The sequence below is a fragment of the Setaria italica genome, chromosome IX, assembly GCF_000263155.2.
Source record: "Setaria italica strain Yugu1 chromosome IX, Setaria_italica_v2.0, whole genome shotgun sequence".
In the NCBI taxonomy this organism is placed as follows: domain Eukaryota; kingdom Viridiplantae; phylum Streptophyta; class Magnoliopsida; order Poales; family Poaceae; genus Setaria; species Setaria italica.
In genome coordinates, this window is record NC_028458.1 from 25,269,375 (window position 1) to 25,290,713 (window position 21,339).

The window sequence follows — 21,339 nt, forward strand, 5'->3', positions numbered from 1 at the left end:
TTAACCGTTAAGATAACCTTGTTAAGCAAACCAACCCTTATGCGTGTAAGTGTCCGACACAAACTCGTCTAGTCAAGGAAAACTAGTGGCACCCTAATTTCATAGACCCACCACTAATTGTACAAGACATGGGACGGTGCAAGTTTTAGTTGGGAGGGCATACTAACTTAAACTTTGTGAGGGATCGTTCTACTTCTAACATCACAGCATGCAGAAAGTAAAACATAAACAGAATAGCATTCACACAGTTGTGACACAGTATGGCCCGTTTTTCTTATGGTGATCTCCATCTCCACAGAACCTGTTCACCATGGTGATCTCCATCTCCATGTTCCATGTGCGCCATCCTCCTGGTGATGAGTCCTCCAAGAACTAGAACATGCTATTACGCCTAATAGCTAGTAAAGAAGCTAGTAATGAAGATTACATAGTTGCTTGGATCATCACAGATTGGTACGCAGACCATTAAATACATTAAAGTGACAACACATATGGCTCCAGCCGTGTTGCCGTACGCGCGACACGCAGGTCATGAATGAGTTACACACATGCATCACATACACAAAGGGGCCATACTGATCACAAGATATATACATCCTGCAAAACAAAGTTAGGCGTTCTAACGATCCAAACTTCAGAGGCTCGAAACTCCATCTTCCAAGCCGAATTTGGGAAATCTTCCAAGCGGTTGAATTTCATGTGTAACTTTTTTTGTAGATCAATTTTCATATAAAATTCGTCCTGATCCGAGATCGTACCGAAAAGTTACGGCTGATTTACCGAAGCACACGCACACGGCAAAATCCCGACCCGGTAGTAGATCCAATCTACTATTGCAAATCTCATGCGCCTAGCGTATGAACCTGGATTTCGATTCGACCAATCACATTGATCTTCGCTCGCTGCAACTGGCATTACGTGTATCACTTAACTCCGATGGCGGAAATCCGACCGGTAGGAGTATGTCGTTACACAACCATTGCAGCAAGAACATGAAACCAGGACATAGATCAAACTGAAAACTCGTATATCTCCATATGCACACATCGCATATCTTCATGTGTGTCCTCACATGAACTCCGACTAGGGACAACTTTAGAATAACCATACGAGTAAAGAGTTTCACATACAATTCACATAATTGCAAATCAATTCAAGTAGCCTTTAATGGATATTCAAGGAACACAATATAAATCATGGATACAAATGGAATATCATCATCTCTATGATTGCCTCTAGGGCATACCTCCAACAGAAGGGTGGGAGTCCATGGGGGTTGGTTGTAGTATTCTTTAATGCAAGCATGGTGCTCGCGTTAAACGGGTGCCTTTGGATGCGGGTATGCCCCACGGGATGCAAAGCTAGGCAACAGGTGATGCTAGCACTATCCGTCCTTCGTAATCCTCCACGTTCGGGAATGACGTAAAAGTTCATAAATTGCAATACCCACGCTAGCAGACCAGCAGGGGATGATCTCTCGGTAGTGCCTTGGTGCATTGAACGAAGTCCTAACCATGTGTATGTATGTGTAGTGTATGATCTGTGAATTATCGGAAGTACATATGAACCTAGAGTATTCTCATGTCTTTGTCCGTAGTAGTATTTATTTGCGTTTGATTCTCTTGTGTATCACAATACCTCCATATTATCACTTACCCTCTTTTTTTTTACCTTGGTTGCTCAATTAAGATATTTATGAACATAGTAACTCTTTTGATAGCCGCCTTCCTTTGGGATAAAATAAATAATAATATTGGAATACTCATGGATGTAATGGTACAACGTTATATCCGTGCGCTTGCGGATTTATTTATGATCGTTAAATATACTAACAATATGTTTGATCACCCAAGTCCATTTTCTTTTATCCATGTGATTAAACCTTGTATACTCGCAATCTCACATGAAAAACGCAGCAGAAAGTAACAAGCTCACATGAAAAGGCAACAATATTGCTTTACTCATATGGATAAAGGATCTTTCATATCAGGTCATATCAACTTCTGATAAGCAATTTCATCATTTGTTGACACACAATCACCAAAATGATTAATGGTCTAGTTAAGACCATTTTCCTTACCCTGACCCCTCCTCCCTCCCCTGGTTCAGCCATCTTGGGTCCACAACCACCGACACTGCCCGTCGCCTAAAAATACCTGTGCCTGCTGGACGCTAGGTCCCATTGGTGCCAGAACTCACACACACAACAATGAGGAAATGTCTACTCCGTATCATTATGCTAGTTTAGTTTGGGAGTTAGAGTCAAGTACAGCTTAGTCTCGGGATACCAGAGTCCTGTTCAAGAGTTATGGTATAAGCTCTTGTACTTTTTCTATTTTCTCTTGTATGACTTTGTGTTATCAATACCGAATTATTTTATATCTTACATTTCAGTATTACTTTACTCTAGTGCTGATTTTCTAGTTTAGAGTATAGTTGGTTAGAATATAAGCCTAGGTGCTTTTAACATAGTTTTTTTTACCGGTTTCTCTGTTCTACCGACTCTTGATGGAGTGCTTGCTCTCTGGATCGGGAGTGAGTATCAGGAGACTTCTATGAAAGTGCGGCAAAAAACTTGTATCATTATGTACCCCTTGAGCCCCATTTTTTGTTCTTTTATATGCCATATTTTCTTTCATAACACCGGTAAAATATATAGCAAAAAATGTAATGCCAATCAAGTGGGTCCAGGACAAACCTGGGCAAAACAACGTGCCCTTTATTCTTCTCATGTTTTCCCCTCACGTGAAGGATGAATCATCCATTTTGTCTTGTTGGTCACTTGTCCAAGGTGAAGATCAGACTATACTCACGTCGTTGCTATGCCTATTATTAGGTCGCCTAAGAAATATAACATGCCTAACTAATTGGACCAAAAGGGCCAGCCGGCCTAAACCGCCAAGAGGTCCACCCGTCAGTCAAGGCAAAACCGCAATAGTAAAATCAGCGCAACAGCCAACATTGGTGACCACACGTCCACACAGACCCCAACAGTCACATTCTCCAAACCTGCCCGCCGACGTGTGGATCTCGTGGGTGACGTGGATAGCACCGTTCACCGGCCCCTGGTTTATATGCTCCTTTTTTTGGCTCGCGTCTTTTCCGGCACCAATTTTCCATTCTACTTTTTTTTCTCGTGGAAAATTGTTTTTAACCATTTCGACGGTTGGGTCTATAAAATCCAATGCTCTCCATCTCCTCTAGCAGCCGCCAACGCCGGGGCCAGGAAGAATCATCAATTCCATTCCTCTCCATCTCCCCTAGCAGCCGCCAAATCGACGAGAAGCAGCCGAGACCATACGACCTCCGCGCCTCAGATTCCACGCCCTACGAGTCATCGCAATGGTGAGCATCCGCCGGCGGCGACCCTGTCGGCAGATGTGTGGCCGCTATGGGGCCGCCGCCGGCTTGGTTTGTTTGTTGGTTTGTTTATTAAGGTTTTCCTGATGAGATTGATGTTCTTTTGGTGCAGGCGAAGAAGCAGCGTAGGGAGGCGAGCGCGAGGCGGCGCCGGGACCGCCACCACGACCGGTGGCTGCCACGGGACGAACGCTGCGTCTCCTGCACCACGTTCAACATTCTCGCGCCGATCTACAAACGCATGGACTCTGAGGTGGGTTGGATCTTTCTCTGGTCTCCACGTTGGCGGGGAATCTGTTTTGTTTTGGCATGATGACAAATTGTGGCTTGGGGTTCGGTGTTGGTTGGCATTGGGAGCAGAATTGCAGGGAGAGCCAGTACAGGGCCTACTGGTTCAGCCGCAACGAGAAGATCATTGACCGTCTTCTTGCTGATAGCTCGTCCATCATCTGTCTTCAGGTGAGCTGAACTTACCGATTCTTTGGTTCTCCGGTCTCATGAATGTATGCCATCAACATACATGTATCTGATTGTGCTGACTTCCTCTCAGGAGGTTTGGTTGGGAAACGATGAGCTGGTGGACATGTACCAGAAGCGGCTGGGTGACGCCAATTACACGCTCTTTAAGCTTGCACGCACCAACAATCGTGGAGATGGTGAGCCCTGACCCTGATTACTCATTTCAGCTTGAGCTGTGATGGATGAGGGGAAAAATCCTGTTCTGTGTTGTGGTTCCCAACGTTTTTCCTGCTCCATCCAAATTGTTGTTTTTAAGGCTCATATAAATAGAAACAATTCCCCTTTATCTATTGACATAGAAAATCCTTACCATAGGCTACGTCAGGTGTGGGTTCTCTGGGTTTGCCATTGTGCCTGTCCTTTTCAGTTCGTGGTATTCATGTGGGCGTTGGCAGTCACTTACTCTTTTTGTGTGGAATGCTGCTGCTGCTGATGTCTGAAATGATTATCATTGTAATGCCACATAATTTCCCTTCCCATTGTTCAAATGCTACATGTGAGGTTGTAGATAATCCCTTTGCAATATGTCTATGATGTTCACATCTGTGATGGTTATCAATTAGTGTGGATGTATGCTATTTTCTTTAATCTTCTGAAAAAGTGCTTGGACAGATGTGAATTGGTAGGTGTCCAATGCTTTCTGATGTAGTGCTTACCCCTGAAGATGCATCTCTATCCAGGTCTACTTACTGCTGTACATAGCAGCTACTTCAATGTTTTGAATTATCGGGAGCTTCTCTTCAATGACTTTGGTGATCGAGTGGCTCAGCTGTTGCATGTTGAGTCAGCGATGCCCGTCTTGCAAAACCGAAGCACCAGATGTGTCCAGCAGCAGAGCCTCATTGTCAACACCCATTTATTATTCCCTCATGACCACAGCCTTTCAGTAGTCCGCCTGAGACAGGTAGAAACAGTACATTTTCTACATCTTACCATTATTTTTGCAATGTTTTTTTAGGATTCCTAAAAAATTATTGATGTAACTGACAGGTATATAAGATCCTTCAGTATATAGAGGCTTACCAGGAAGAGAATAAACTTGGTCCAATGCCAATCATTCTATGCGGGTCTGTATGCAGTGCGCACAGTTATTTATTCTTTCTTTGTGAATTCTATATATAGTCATGATGCTAATATTCAATCAGGACATCTGTCACAGGGATTGGAACGGAAGTAAACGTGGCCAAGTTTACAAGTTCCTTCGTTCGCAGGGGTTTGTTTCATCATATGACACTGCTCATCAATACAGTGACGGCGAAGAAGATGCGCACAAGGTAACAGGAGGACTATCTTTTGCTATATTAATTGTTCAACCTAGCAGGACTATGAATGTATTTCAATGATTGAATTTATTACTAACTTTTTATACATGTTAAGCATAGTGGGTGAGTCATCGTAACCATCGAGGCAACATCTGTGGAGTTGATTTCATTTGGCTTCTCAATCCGGATAAGTGCAGGAAGCCCCTGAAAACCAGCTGGAATGAAGCTGTCTTTGGTATCATCAAGGTAAGCAACATGATGAACATTATATCACTGAGAATATGCATATTATTAAAAAATAGAAGTTGACTTTGTAGAACATGCAAAACTGTTAACAACAGATCTAGTTCTTCTGGCCTCATATTTTTAATCGTCGCCAAGATCTAAGTAGTTTTTATATTGTGTTAATTTCAGTACCTCCTTCTCCAAGTTGCATTTCTTTCCGAGGAGAATGCATTTGCGCTCCTCAAGGCAGACAGCCCTGATGATCACATCACATATTCAAGTTTCTACCAGGCACTCTCTCAGGTAGTGGCAACATCTCATCCTTGGTGTGCATATTGTTGACAGCACTGGTGCTGATGTTAAATTAAATGCAGTTAGGAATGGTCCATGCTGATCGCCTAAATTCAGAAGAAATTGAAGATCTATGGGGTGAAGCTGACCGTGATGGAGATGGTGTTATTGACTACAAAGAGTTTCAGGTAATTCCTTATGTGATTGTTTGAGACTCATGTTGAATCTTCATGTAGTACTTTCTAATCTAGTTATCTAAAAAAGAAAACCAAAAGAAAAAAAAAGAATGAAAGAGAAGAGTTAAGATGGCCAATAATAGGTTTGCAGGCGGGGCGGGTTGTAGACAGCTACATGCCCATTAAGCTTGTCGCAAACTAATTAAGCCGGTTAGTGGCCATCCGCAGTCGCAAATATGCAGCTCGCTATGATCTAGTGGACTTTGTAGCAGATATAGAAAACCCACAAGGCCCACAAAGTACACGTAGCTAGCTAGCATGCAGGGCAGCCTGCTCGCCGCTACTATGTATTCACTTCTCTACTTAATACAAACATCTGGTGTGTACTACTAATCAATGTCTCCGACATATCGCATAGAACCATACTCCCTCCATCCCAGAATATAGCTACGTTTAGACTTTTTCAAAGTAAAATATTTTCAACTTTGACTACGAATAGTGAAATAATCATAGAAACTAAAAACATAAAAATAATATTAGTACATTTATCATGAAACCAACTATTATAATATGTAACCTTTTCTATTTGAAATAAATTATTTTTAGAGGTATTGTTGGTCAAAGTTAAAAAGATTTGACCTTTGAAAAAGCTAAACGTAGCTATATTTTGGGTGGGACGGAGGGAGTACAACAATAGCCAACTTTAGGTGCTGAAATTTTAACATAATCCATAAAGGCATTAAAAGAATAGCCACATCAATCAAACAATTCTGGACAGATTTGCATAGATGAACAAGAACTTGCAGCTATTTTCAGTACATTTCAGCAGGTATTCTTTCTGAATAATTGATAGCAAATAATCTTGCTCGTCCAAGCACCAACTTCCTTGAATTCTTGAAATTTCAAAAACAAAAAAAACTCGCAAATTAGCCTGAAAATATACATGTTGTTCAGTACCAATGTAACACATTCAATGGCTGTGATTGGTGGAATCCTGAAGAAACTAAAGTACATGAGGGTACTCATAGAACTGAACAATCACATAGTGCAAAAAGAAGTGCATTTGCTGTGATAGGTGGAATCCTGAAGAAACTAAAGTACATTATGCAGGCAGCAGTTTTCTCCTTTAGTGTTAGCAAGTAGCAATAATCACCATTTGAAGGAAGAAATTTAAAAGATTGTATATAGCAAGATTGTTCATGATCTGCATCAAAGATCATGCATATTCACACTCTTTCCTTTGGCAAAAGCAAAAGCATTACTGGCTTTGATTCTCAAAAGAAGTAAATGACTCTGTTCTTACAAGGAATATTGTGAGCACACTTCATACTGCAAGAACCTGAGCTGTTCACTATACACGATGCACACTGTACAATATTAATTGCTACCCAGAAACAACATCAGATGTCCCTACTGCTGAGCAGGAAAAGATTGAGTGAAAAATGGAAACAAGGCATGCACTAACTTGCACATATGAGGACAGTTGATTGGAAAATTTAGTTGTACTGAATTTTTTTCTCAGATTTCTTAGCACTTCCAGAACAAGCCATCAGTTTTAGTCAAGTAAATGACAGTTCACTACAAGAAGTAACTTTTAGTCAAAGATTACAAGGAGTTAGTGCATAACTTTTACTTCTTGAAAGAAAAAAACAAAAACCCACTCATTTATTCTTCTTAATATAATGATACGCAGTTCTCGTGCGTGTTCGAGGAAAAAAACAAATGACAGGAGCTCCATAGTTATGGTTGCATAACATGAATATAAAATATAAAGTCAGAACCATGCCTCTTAAGTTCAGATAAAACTTATGATACCTTATTCTATGGACAGCTTACATTGAATTTACAAGTTCAAAGGGAGTCAATGGCTCTTCATTAGATTTACAAGAAGATAATGGAGAAGGAAAGAAAGCACAGAATCAACAAGACCCGGAACTACAATTTCAGTACTAGGCCAACAGTACTACTCTGAACAAGAACAACAGAATTAACAAGTCAGATGATGCAATTGTCAGCTTCCATTTATCACTAGAAAATAAAAATATCATAGGATTAGCCATCTTTTCCCAAATTTTACAGGAATTCTACTTTGTGTATCTCTTCTATGTGCTTTGCTGAACCTAATCCCAATCACCGAATTCACATCTATCATGACCCAACTTTCTCAAAATCCATAGCGAAATCAGGATCTATGCCATCATGTACGGACACAAAAGGAGCGAATGACATGACACCATCAGTAGTATTGCGGACACAATCACACAAGATTGAGAAGGGGCCACATTTATCTCACCCTAGCACGCATCGGCGAAGATGCAGTCGGCCAATCGACCTCGATGATGGTGGAAATGAAGGCCTTTCCCAGCTGCAAAGGGGTAAGTAGATGAAGCAGTCCTCCCACAGTCCACTGCGTGGGGAGGAGATGTCGGGTGGCCAGGCTGGGGACGTTGGCTGCGGCGGCAACTGCCACTAGGTTTCCACGAGACTCGCAATGCATGTTGTTTGCCGCTAGGTTTCCATGAGACTTGCGATGCATGTTGGTGGAAGAGAAGCTGCGGGTTCTTTTTGGGTCTTTGTGGTTTTATGCTCTCGTCCGCGGGCTTTGCAGCCAGGCCAACGTTGGGCCACCAAAACTTCGCAGCTGGGCCGCATCCGCCACATACGACGATTTTGTAGGGTGGGTTTGTGGGCTCATATAAGAACCTGTCCCGCCTGCAATCCTAGCCAATAAGATCTAACAGGAACAGGTGGAACATATAAGCATGTGTTTGGTTTGAGGATGGAGTGGCTCTGTCCCAGTTTTTTAGTTAGGTTGAACCCATTTCGTGCTCGTGTTTGGTTGAGAGGGATGGGTTCATTCTAGTTTTTTTTCTTGTTTTGATGGATTAGGATGTATATGATGGATGACATTTTAACACCATTAGTCACCATCAGCCATGGAACCCATTTGTCATCCTCTAACGTGCATCTTCTTCCTCCTCTCTTTCTGCCGCAGCTGTTCTTCCCAGCAGCAATTAGAGAACCAATCTCTCTGCTCCTTGCCTCTCCTCCCATCTTACAAGAAGCTAGCAGCTGCAGACTGCAGTTAGCTCCACGCCCATCTAATTTTTCTTTGCTCCCATCAAACCAAGCAGCAGCTAGCCATCATCTCTCTCCCATCAATCTATTGCCTCACTGCAAGCATCACGACAAACTTACGCTCTTCCCCAAAATAAAATCCAAGCACCAGCACAGCTGTGCCGCCCGCTGCAGCCTGGGTTCCTGCTGCTGTACGATGGCACCTCACGTATGTGCATGGGCTGCTGACGTCGCTTGCAGCGGCGCTTGTGCAGCTCTGCCTGCGTCCCCCAGTCTATCTCCGCTGCACCGTGCCCACTCCTGTTCCTCCCCTTGCCTCCTGCCCTCCTTGTGCTGCTTGCAAGGAACTTTGCCTGCTCTCGCTTTCGCTCGCCTGCAGGCTCGCATGCTGCACGCGTGAAACAGAGGATGGGAGGAGCGGCGGCATCCATCTGGATCGAGTTGGTCCGAAGTACGGAGCCACTCCAACCCACATGAACTCCCAACCAAGTACAAGTTCAACCTGGTTGAACTTGTACCAACCCACTTCAACCCACCATTCAAACACATACTAATAGAACACATGCATAGGATAATATAGTGGCAATATTATAATAGGATGTGAATCAAAATCTGAAGTTTCACAACCGTCAGATGTTGATGGCATCTCATCTAACAAGCCCACAACCATTTGCATCCTCTACAACTACAAGCATTGCTTACTTCACTTTGTAATGAATGAGGGAGTTTTTCTTAATAACTTAATTCTAGGTACATACTGCTCTTTATCAGAGCTATCATAGAGAAGTACGGATCTAGAATATATGGATAACAAAGTATCTAACAGTGTTTCTTAAATTCTAAAGCAGTGCATCTGGAGCCCAAACTGCTGCAGTCAAGAGGAGGATGATACCGAAATCGACATCACTGACGAACGCATAGATACTTTTGAGGCAAATGATGGAGCCTTTGGCTTTACCGTGAAGGAAGCTGTTCTCTTCCCACCAGAAGTAGAGAGGGGCATGTGGCCAGAGAATTACAGTCTCTCGGATCATGCCCCCCTCACTGTGGTGTTCTCCCCTGTTAGAATGCCCTGCTCTCCACGCACTCCTGGGACTCTCTAGCCATCGAATGTCAATGTTCACATGCATACATATACAATTACTGTACAGCAGTAGGTATGGCGGGGGACATAGTACACACAACTCAGAGGCCGAGATTTAGGTACCCAAAGTAGTGACTAGAGGCGAGAGAATATTTTTTGGGTTCATGTCTACGGTTGCTACTGGCCATTTTTTGAACAGCGTGCTTCTGCTTGTTGTTACCTATACGTATCTAATCCTTTTTCCATTTCTCAATAAATGTAAATTTCCTACTTGCAAATTTTGGACCGAGTAAAATTTGTAGCAGAAATCGTTCGGCTTAGTTGTTGATATCACGAGATTTTCATTTAATTTCAGAAAGTTTTAGAACTATGACATCAATTGCAATAAGTAACTGATGGACCCACAGTAAATTAGTTGCCATTTCATTGACCCTGTACCTTTGGCGTTGCCAACATGTTAGTAATGTGCACCACGTGCAAGACGAACTTAGAGAGACAGTAACATGGTGCAAACCCGTTCTGAGTGGAAACGTGAAAACTCCTCAAAAATTCATATTTGTAAGTATCCAAAACTTTGAAACAATACACATCTAGTTTACCCATAGATATACCTTATGGCAAAAGTTGAGGTGCAAAATTGCCTTTGTAATAATTCATACGAAAATGACAAATTTTAGCACTAGAAGATAAAATTCCCAGTGTACGCACATAGAATTCGTCAATTTCGTTTGAATTTTTCTAGTTTGAGTTTGCATCCTAACTTTTGCCACAAAGTGCATATATGGATGTGCATCATTTCAAAACTTTTGAATACTTGCATGTATGATTTTTTTGAGATATTTTTACATTTCCAGGAAACTAATGAGACGCTTTGGGACAGTGCTGTCCTTTGTTGACATGGCTTGGTACCAATTTGATTCAATTGCTATATCATACTAGGATGGTGGGCGCGCTTCGCCGCGCCTGCACTTGGGGATCGCAGCAGTACACTGTGGAAGTGGCTGTTTCAAACATCAGCACATCGGCTTGCAGCCTTCGGTAGCGAAGCAGACTGGTAATGCCGCTTGGTCAGTTGGTCTAAAAGAGAAAGGATGGTAGGTTTCATTACATATATAGCATTGACATGTCAGAACATTACCAATTATATATATACACATACATATATACATACATATATGTATATACATATATCTATATATGTATGGCCTCCGCTATTTTTGGTACCCAGGGTACAGAATATTCTGTCCCCGAGCCCCCCACCGACCCAGCGCGCGTCTCGCTTCCGCCCGCCACCCGCGCCTCCCTCTGGTCGATTTTCTTTCGTCACGCAGGGAACGAGCGCCCCTCCCACCGGTCCGATGGTTTTTTTTTTCGCGGCCTTTTTTGTTTCGCTCGTGTGCGGTAGCGTGCGATGGTTTTTTTTTCCAGGTTTTTTGTTTCCCTCGCGTGCGGTAGCGTGCGATGGAACAGAGAAGCAGATTGCAGGTCCAGGATGTGCGGAGGTTCGATTCCAGCCTGGTTTTAAACGTCAGTCAAATAGAAGGTATTGTGAATTTCAAGAAGAAAAAAAGTTTGCACACTGGAAACTAGGTGTCGGTCAAATAAAATCAGATTTTGTTGGAGGAAAAATAGTTTCTTTACATTTTGAGTGGAATAGGCATTTGATAAGGGGTAATCTATAGTACTGGTGCTTGCGTCGGAAGAATTTTCCAAGCAGAATCAGGAAAAAACCAAATAAATTTACAATTGGGAGACACTGATCGAAATCAGTTTGTAACGGTATGTAGCAGCACTGTAAATTAATTTATCTTTACATAAAGAACCGTGATTGCAAAAAGTGTCATAAAAGAAACAAAAACTTGGATCGAATACAATGATTTTTTGACCGAGTACATTATGCTATTTCAATGATCATATTTAAACGGGGCACAATATTGTCCATGAGAATTCAGTACACTCTGCTATTTCATTGATCCTGTTTTTACAATTTGGGGAACTACAATAAACAAAAAGAAAAATCAACAGACGTATAGCCAATCGACCATCCCGTGTGCAGGTAACCAGCATGCATATTGCAATATGCAAAAGAGCTAAGTATTATTAGTATATGCAGGTTAAAGACAGCCCATATACATTGTGGAAGATCGTTAACAATAGATTGGCATGTTTGTTGCAGCAAGCCCCAGACATGATATTTCTTTCAAAATTATTTAACCAATTGAAAATTAAAAATACTGTTAATATTTTGTCACCCACCGGTCCAATTGCAAGTTAACTGGTTATCGTGATTATAAATTTTGGATCTTGTCAAGATAGAAAACCATATAGCTCCAAAAGAGTAGAGTATATCCATATAGCAAAAGATCTTTAGCCCTTGTTCACTTCCTACAAAACTCCCAACTTTGACACTATGCAAAAAGAAGATTCACCATCACATCAAACTTGCGGTACATGCATGGAGTACTAAATGTAGACGAAATCAAAAACTAATTGCACAGTTTTATTGTACTTTGCGAGACGAATCTTTTGAGCCTAATTAGTCAATATTTGGACAATAATTCACAAATACAAACGAAACGCTACAGTGTTGCTACAGTAATTTAGCACCTCCCAAATTCGCAAAGTAAACAAGGGCTTAGGTCCGGTCATAGAAAACTATCTTTCTCTGCTAGTATGAAGTCAACCAAACAACCAAAATAGTAGTTTAGAATCACCTAGTTTAGAATCTCAAGACAACTGACACAAATTTGTGAACTGAACAATAACAATCTTGGCAACGTAACTTTAATCTCTGTATAACTGAAAGCTGCAGCCTTTAGATCAATTGTGCATTGGTTTAATCCATCCAAACATATAGCTAATCATGCATATTAGCAGCTTCCCTATTAAATGTTCGTGGACTGCAACATTTGCCAGCAGGAGAATCACTTTGTTTCCGTATGCTGAATATGAATTAGTTTCAGAAACGTGTCATGGGGTAAGTTAATTTGAGTTCCTTTCATCCACACATGTCAGCCATGATCGATGTACCCACATCATATCCAATGGGTAGTTGATTAATTAGTTACCTGTATCCAGTCTTCCCGCGAACTGTTGCCTTGGCCATTACTCCTCCTGCTTGCTGCTGCAGCTCGCTCGCATCCTGGTACGGCAAAGTTCCAAATTCAATGGAGCGTTTTAGAAAGAAATGAAAGAGTTCAGGAACATGAACTCCTATTTGAGTACATACGCATCTGATATTTAACCCCGAAAAAAAAAACAAAAAAATGAATCTACAATGTTGAGTATGGTCCTGACCAAACAATGTATCCATTGAACCACAGATATATATATCCAGTCCAATGTCGGGACAAGCTGTGGCAGAGTGGAACGTGAAAATATCAGCAGCTACATATAAAGATAAGGGTAGATGTATTGATACCACATATTATGCCCAATGTTTAATAGGTGCAATCTTAGAAGAGATACTGACCAAAAGCCAAATGGGAGCGTACTGACAAATGAAGCAAATGAAACTTCCACCTTCAGGCCAATAGGCCATGGCATACCAAGTGAAAATTCTATATAGTGGGAAAGAAAACCAACAGATAGTTGCAAGCAGAAAATTATGGATTTAACTGACACAACACCAACTACAAAAGAATGTGCCCTTTTAAAAAAACAAGAAAAGTCACCAAATGAGTGGTCTTTGCGAAAAAACAAAAAAACAAAACTAAATTCTTCATAACAGATAACAAAGAAAACAAACACATCTTCTATCTGATGGAAACATTGCACTTCTATCACCATGGAAAGAAACAATATCTTTTAAATTAACGATAGATATCACTCAATTCTTCATCTGAAATAATTATCAGCTGGTCCAGGGGCTGAGATTTGATTGGATTGATATGAGATGACCCTGGAAAGCATATAGTCACTACTTGTAACTTGACTAAATTGGCACCAGCAGCTATACCTATTCCTATTGGCTATTGCACATAATCACACTGAGGGACATACGAGATGGTAAGGTAAAAAAAACCTTTATTCTAGATGTACTGCTGGGCTGTATCCCCTTTTGCCCTGATTTTGCAACGCTATATCTGGGATAATTTGTATTGCAAACATGAACCTGTCAGCATGACTGCATCACAAGGAAAAGGAGATTAGCATGCATGCAAGAATCTACAGAAAAACAACAGAGAGGTAATATGGTTAGAAAACAACAATTACCATGCAGGAGGATTATCGGAAGAAATAAGATCCACCTCTCCAGTGGTGTCAGATCTACACAAAGGAGCATAAATTAAAATTGGAAATAGGATTAATTGAACAAAAATCATAGGCAAGATCAATTTCATCAGAAGAATTCCTAACCTCGTGCAGTCTCAGTAGCATGCCATCATGGATGCCTTCCAGCATAATTGACTAGATACGGAAACATTTTTATGCATCGAAATCAATTTCACCAACATCAAACACAGCTGCTCACCTGATTGCCAAGAGTGTCGCTGTTGCCGCATGTGCTCACATGAAACACAGCTGCTCACATGGTCTTAGCCTACGCCTACCACTACACACCCTGAGCTATATGCCATCACATATGCTAATCATGGCCTCTGATGGGGTTCTGAGCAGTGGGCAGCTCATTCTTTGAAGAACACTGCATGAAGTGATTCCACTTGAAATAATTGCTCAGACATAACTAAATTGACTATAACATTGTTTAACTAAATTCTTGCAATCAACTATAAGTACATTGTTTAACCATATTCTTGCAATCTGAAACTATTTAGCTGACTGAGTGACTGATTGCAGTGTTACCTGGTGACCAATTAGTTCATACAATCAATTTCAATCTTCTGGTATTTACATATATCCTCAGTCAACTTTACCCCTCCCTCATTAGAACCTTACAGTATTGATGAGAGGCATTAGCATAAATAAGATTGTGTGTTTGTTATTTCCTATCTGCACTTCATTGCTAGTTAGAGAATATGGAGTCCAAAACTCCAAAGAAAAAACAAAGCATATCTCCTAGTAGTTCATAAACATGATTATTAGTCTTTTTTCGACAATGAAGACAAACCAAACCAAACAACAAATTAAAAAATGACAATATTTCAGTATTTGGCTCCTGCCAACATTTCAGATGACCATATATATAACTATACTATACAATACCTTGGGTACAGAATAATATTCCGTACCCGAGCTCATCCACCGCGTCGGCTCCCACCGTTCCCCCACCCCCGCCGGTTTTTTTTCTCCGGTTCTTTTCCAATCTGCTATCCACGCACCGTTCACGAACGTGGCTCTTCAGTCGTGGGTGGCCTTCAGTTCCATCTGCTATCCACGACACTCGGATTTCGCTTCCGCCGCCGCCGGTTGCCAGCTTCCTCCTCCGCCGTCGGTCGCCAGCTTCCGCTGCCGCCCCCCGGTCACCAACTGATTTCGCCGGTCGCCAGCTTCCGCTGCCGCCCCCCGGTCACCAACTGATTTCGCCGGTCGCCGGCTCCTCCCACTGCCGCCCCCGGTCACCATTTACTTCCACCGGTCGCCCAGCTCCTTCCGCCGCCGCCCCCGTTCAACAGCTACTTCCGCCGGTCGCCTGCTCCCGCCGCCGCCCCCGGTCACCAGCTGCTCCCGCCGGTCGACAGCTCCCACCGCCGGCGCCGGTCCACAGCTGGCGCCGCCGCCGCCCGTTGCCAGCTTTCGTCGCCGCCATCGTGCGTTATCCGCAGCCCCCGGCGCCACTCCACATCCTTAGCCGCCGGTGCTATTTCCTTAATTATTCTGCGAGAGATTAATCGATAGACATGCTGCAGATCGAATGTATTTGGTTTGAATCTATGGAGGTATTCTTCCATTATTTGACTCCGTTCCTCCCACAGGCGGCGATGGCACTCACGGTACCTGAGCCCGCCGGTGTAGGCGATGGCACCACGGATGGCACTTGGGGCCTCTCCGCCCTCCGCAGGTGACGGCGCCTACTCCTCCAAGCTCCTCGACGCGCTGCGCCTCGTGGTGGTTCAGGCGGCCGGTCGTGAAGTGGCTGCCCGGGGCCGGTCGTGCTGGAGCCGCGCCATCCTCGCCCACCGACGCCGGCGCCGACCACTCCACCAGCGTGCGAGCCTCATCCCGTCCCTCCCCCCCAACCCTCGCAGGAACCACTAGCAGCAGCAGCAGGCCAGGGATGTCGCTGCTGGCGAGCAAGACCCGAGCGCTGGGAAGGCTGGTGCTCAGGTGCCGGAGGCTGTCGTCGCTCCCTGCGCTGCTGGCTGAGGTGTCCGACGACTACATTTCGGCGCTCCAGATGTAGGTGCGCGCCATGAACCAGCTCACGCAGGGCATCGAGGTCGCCGACAGCGTGATCATTCACATTTTTAAAAACTAGAGAAGTTTTTCCCGTGTACTTCTATATGATGCTGCGCAGATTCATTAGAACTAGGTTGTGGTAGTTTCAAGCATATCTTAATTTCTCCGAGAAAATCGTGCATCTTCATAGAGGGAGAGATAAGCGGCATGCTTATGTTGCCTGTGCTAGATGCTGTTATTCAAGCCTTCCATCAGAATGGTGAGATTGTCTTGAGACCTGGACTAAATACTGTTTGAGTGCGATAGAACCATGATACAAATTCATTATCAACTTGGTATGAGGGTCTTATGACATGGCACTATGATTTCAGCTCGAGTTAAGTTAAGACATTCACAAAAGCATATCTACATATCCAGATGGGTAAATATAACAGAAGGAATCATTGATGACTTCATGTCTTAACGTAACTCAAGCTGAAATCATAGTGCCATGTCATTAGACCCTCATACCAAGTTGATAATGAATTTGTATCATGGTTCTATCGCACTCAAACAGTATTTAGTCTAGGTCTCAAGACAATCTCACCATTCTGATGGAAGGCTTGAATAACAGCATCTAGCACAGGCAACATAAGCATACCGGTTATCTCTCCCTCTATAAAGATGCACGATTTTCTCAAAGAAATTAAGATATGTTTGAAACTACCACAACCTAGTTCTAATGAATCTGCGCAGTGTCATATAGAAGTACACGGGAAAAACTTCTCTAGTTTTTAAAAATGTGAATGATCACGCCGCCGGTGCCCTCGATGCCCTGCGTGAGCTGGTTCATGGTGCGCACCTGCATCTGGAGCGCCGCAATGTAGTCGTCGGACACCTCAGCTAGCAGCGCAGGGAGCGACGACAGCCTCCGGCACCCGAGCACCAGGCTTCCCAGCGCCCGGGTCTTGCTCGCCAGCAGCGACGTCCCCAGCCTGCTGCTGCTGCTAGTGGTTCCTGCGGGGTTGGGGGGGGGAGGGACGGGACGAGGCTCGCGCGCTGGTAGAGCGGCCGGCGCCGGCGCCGGCGGGTGAGGATGGCGCGGCTCCAGCGCGACCGGCCCCGGGCGGCCACCTCGCGACCGGCTGCCTGAACGCACCACGAGGCGCAGCCTGTCGAGGAGCTTGGAGGAGTAGGCGCCGTCACCTGCGGAGGGCGGAGAGGCCCCAAGTGCCATCCGCGGCGCCATCGCCTGCACCGGCGGGCTCAGGTACCATGAGTGCCATCGCCGCCTGTGGGAGGAACGGAGTCAAATAATGGAAGAATACCTCCATAGATCCAAACCAAATACATTCGATCTGCAGCATGTCTATCGATTAATCTCTCGCAGAATAATTAAGGAAATAGCACCGACGGCTAAGGATGTTGAGTGGCGCCGGGGGCTGCGGATAACGCACGACGGCGGCGACGAAAGCGGGCGACCGGCGGCGGCAGCGCCAGCTGTGGACCGGCGCCGGCGGTAGGAGCTGTCGACCGGCGAGAGCAGCTGGTGATCGGGGGCGGCGGCGGGAGCAGGCGACCGGCGGAAGTAGCTGCTGAACGGGGGCGGCGGCGGAAGGAGCTGGCGACCGGTGGAAGTAAATGGTGATCGGGGGCGACAGCAGGAGGAGCTGGTGACCGGCGGAATCAGTTGGTGACCGGGGGGCGGCAGCGGAAGCTGGCGACCGGCGGCGACGGAGGAGGCTGGCAACCGGCGGCGGCGGAGGAGGCTGGCAACCGACGGCGGAGGAGGAAGCTGGCAACCGGCGGCGGCGGAAGCGAAATCCGAGTGCCGTGGATAGCAGATGGAACTGAAGGCCACCCACGACTGAAGAGCCACGTTCGTGAACGGTGCGTGGATAGCAGATTGGAAAAGAACCGGAGAAACAAAACCGGTGGGGGTGGGGGAACGGTGGGAGCCGACGCGGTGGATGAGCTCGGGTACGGAATATTATTCTGTACCCAAGGTATTGTATATATATATGATACCAGTGCGGAGGGAAAACTAAACGCGGGAAAAAAACAAGCGACTTCGAAAATTTCGGATTTCAAATTTCGAGTTACTATTCACAGCACTATTCAAATTCAGCGAACACTATTCAAATTTGTGGCACTATTTAATTTCAGCTCACTATTCAAAATAGGAATATGAATAGTGCCCGAGCACTCACCAGGGAGTGGGTGGAGCACCTCAGGGTGGATGGGAATGTGGCGGCGCTATTCACTCACTATTGCGCACTATTCGGGGTCGCTTTCAGAGGATATGGCACGCGCGGGTGCGTGATTAGGTATATATCTTTGATTATATCGACTCTCAGGATCTTTGCGGGTTGGCGAGACCGAAAGAATTCAGCTGGACGTGCTGCTATGCTTGTGACAGTCCTACTCGGTACTCACCGCATGCGTCGCTGGCTCGCTTCAGAACTAGGCCAGCCCGGTCTGCACCCTCACCGTCCCCAGCCACACTCACACAGGACTCAGGCTCTACCGTCTCCCCAGGCAGTTCCACCCGAAGGGAACACTTCTGTGCACACATAGGGTTCTCCTCAAACGCCGCTACCAGGGCTAACACGAGAACGACACACACAGAGGTTTCTCCTCTAGGGTCCCTAGCGTAGAGACATCGCCCCATATGAACAAGCTTAAAGGAAGGCAGGGATGCTACCAGGACAGCTTAATCCATTTCCACGGGACAAGCTTACATGCGGCTTTCCCTTTCGGGAAACCCCAAGCACTTAGCACAAACCTTGATTACCTTACAAAACGAGGGACGAGCTTCAACGGCCTCCCTTTATTCTAGTAGTAGTACAGAGGTGGTGGAGTAATATAGCGGTAGTGGGTGATTCTAAATATGGTGGCTAAATTTTCCTCAGAGCACTTCTGAGGTGGTGGATGTCTTCATGGAGTATGAGTGGAGTGTGGGTGGAGGTCTTCGGTGGTCTTGCTTCTTCGGTGCTCGATGTGGTGTTGTGGTTATCTGGTGCTTCGGTGATCCTGAATGCTTCACCCGGTAGCTCCTTTTATAGTCGCGGCAGAGGCTTCTGGAGTTGCTTCGCGCTTAAGACTTCTGGTGCCTTCAACTATTCTCCTCTTCTGTTGCCTGGACACCTGGACGGCTCTCCACTCCTCAATAAATGTCCTGGCTACAGTAGAGTCGCTGTTTATTCCTTTTGCCTTGTCCTCTATCGCGCACTGTCTTCTCTTGATATTCTGGATGCTGCTTGGTATGGTCTTCCACGCCCGAATGATTGACGTCGCAGACTTCAATCACAACATGATGGCATGTAGTATTATTCTTCCCCGGCCGAATTGTTGTTAATGCTTTAACAACATTGGGAACTATGCGAGCCGTATTTCTATTCACATATTCTTTTCTTTGGTTTTTATTCTTGGCTATCTCCTCGGAAATCCATCATATCATCATCAGATATGGGTATATCCATTTTCAACTCATAGTCTTTTTGGATATTTTTGAATTTCTCATGTATTTCAAGCCTTATTTCTTTCATTATTTCTTCTTTTAAATTATTCTTCCATTGAGGAAATACTGATTCAAGTTTTTCCTTTAACTTATTGTCAATATATTCCTCGTTTGATGAGTCTGCTTCCTTCTTCAGAACTTCTTTATATGTTGGAACCTTAGATGATCCTTCTTCTTTTATATTTATTCTAGATGAGCTTGGCTTAAGTTCCCTTATTTTTTTATATTTTTGAATATATTCCTTAGCAGCAGGTTCTAGAAAGTAGTTTACTCCTAATATATTTCTAGCATATGTAAGCGCTTGATCAATGTCAGTATATTTCTTCCATAATATTCTTCCGTCTTTATCTTTCTCTATTTTTTGTGCTATTACTTGCTCAAATGGTACATAAATTCCAGGATTCTTTCCTTTATATATAACATATATAGCTTTTTTCTCTATATTTTCGGGTGACTCCTTTGGTTGTATTAGCCCATTAATTGTATGGAAATATTCAGCTAGGCTATTTAAGATAGCTAGCATATAGCCCTTATCTTCTCGTTTGTTATTATACTGGTACCAAAAATTGTCTAATATGCATTCTTGTACTTCGTCTAGTACAATATGATCTCTTGGTTTAAATTTATATGTGTTTGGAGGAAATATTCTTAGCTTATTCTCTGCTCCAAAGCAGAAACAGTCAATCCCTGTTGGACTCACTCCTTTCTTCATTCCTGCAAAATAGATGAACGAGAAAATATATCAGGAAGGGTATTATCCTTTCCGTTTATATGCTCAAATATTACTTTGTATCTATTTCCTGTAATAATATCTTCAAATAAAACCCATCTTCTGGTTGAGCTTTTCTTACTATTAATTTTATTGTAGTATCTACATATAGCTTCACAATCTGTTCGTACCGTGAACTCTTTAAACCCTAGATATAATCTAAAAGCATTTATAGCATTAATAACAGCTAAAATTTCTCTATCGGTATTATTTATTTCCTTTAGTTTATATTTCCCTGAAGCATACCTACATATTTTTTCTTCTATTTTTGGAGAGTATTTATGAGGCTTTTGCTTTAATATAGCACCCCATCCTATTTCAGATGCGTTTGTTTCTATAATAAAATAATAGTCATCTAGAGGTAAATCTACAGGTTTTAATTCTTTCACCTTTTCTTTTATGATTCTTACAAGCTTTATATCTTCGGAATTAAAATGTTTTTGCCCATTTTTTCTTAATTTTGCATATAATGGCCCAACTAGTTTTGCTAAGTTTTCTATGTAATTTCTAGCATAATTTACTATTCCTAAAAATTGTTGCAAGGTTTTCTTATCATTCATGACATCAGGAAATTGCAAAATTTTCTTTGCGATATGATCTTGTAAATAAATTTTTCCCTCTCCTATTTCATGGCCTAAGAAATTTATCTTTTCTTTGCATATTTCCATTTTCTTTTTAAAAAGTATTAACCCATGCTGCTCTACCTTTCTAAAGAACGTTTCCAGATGAGCTATATGTTCTTTATAAGATTTTGAAAAAACTAATAAATCATCTAT

General features: G+C 43.5%; 1 protein-coding gene across 5 annotated transcripts; it reads left to right on the forward strand.

Moving 5' to 3' along the window:
• The first annotated feature begins 3,093 nt into the window (after positions 1-3,093).
• LOC101759592 (uncharacterized calcium-binding protein At1g02270) lies at positions 3,094-11,177 on the forward strand. Of its 5 annotated transcripts, none has more exons than XM_004983229.3 (11): positions 3,094-3,345; positions 3,473-3,613; positions 3,721-3,819; positions 3,911-4,016; positions 4,560-4,783; positions 4,870-4,946; positions 5,039-5,153; positions 5,262-5,387; positions 5,556-5,669; positions 5,741-5,845; positions 10,935-11,177. In XM_004983229.3, exons 1-11 carry the CDS (start codon positions 3,343-3,345, stop codon positions 11,091-11,093), a joined length of 1,269 nt encoding a protein of 422 aa, XP_004983286.1. In that variant the 5' UTR covers positions 3,094-3,342; the 3' UTR covers positions 11,094-11,177. The 5 variants fall into 5 exon arrangements, with proteins under 5 accessions (XP_004983286.1, XP_004983288.1, XP_004983287.1 ...); XM_004983231.3 differs by having other exon boundaries at positions 3,101-3,345; positions 10,850-10,983; XM_004983230.4 differs by lacking the exon at positions 10,935-11,177 and adding an exon at positions 7,665-7,975 and having other exon boundaries at positions 3,101-3,345.
• The last annotated feature ends 10,162 nt before the right edge of the window (positions 11,178-21,339 follow it).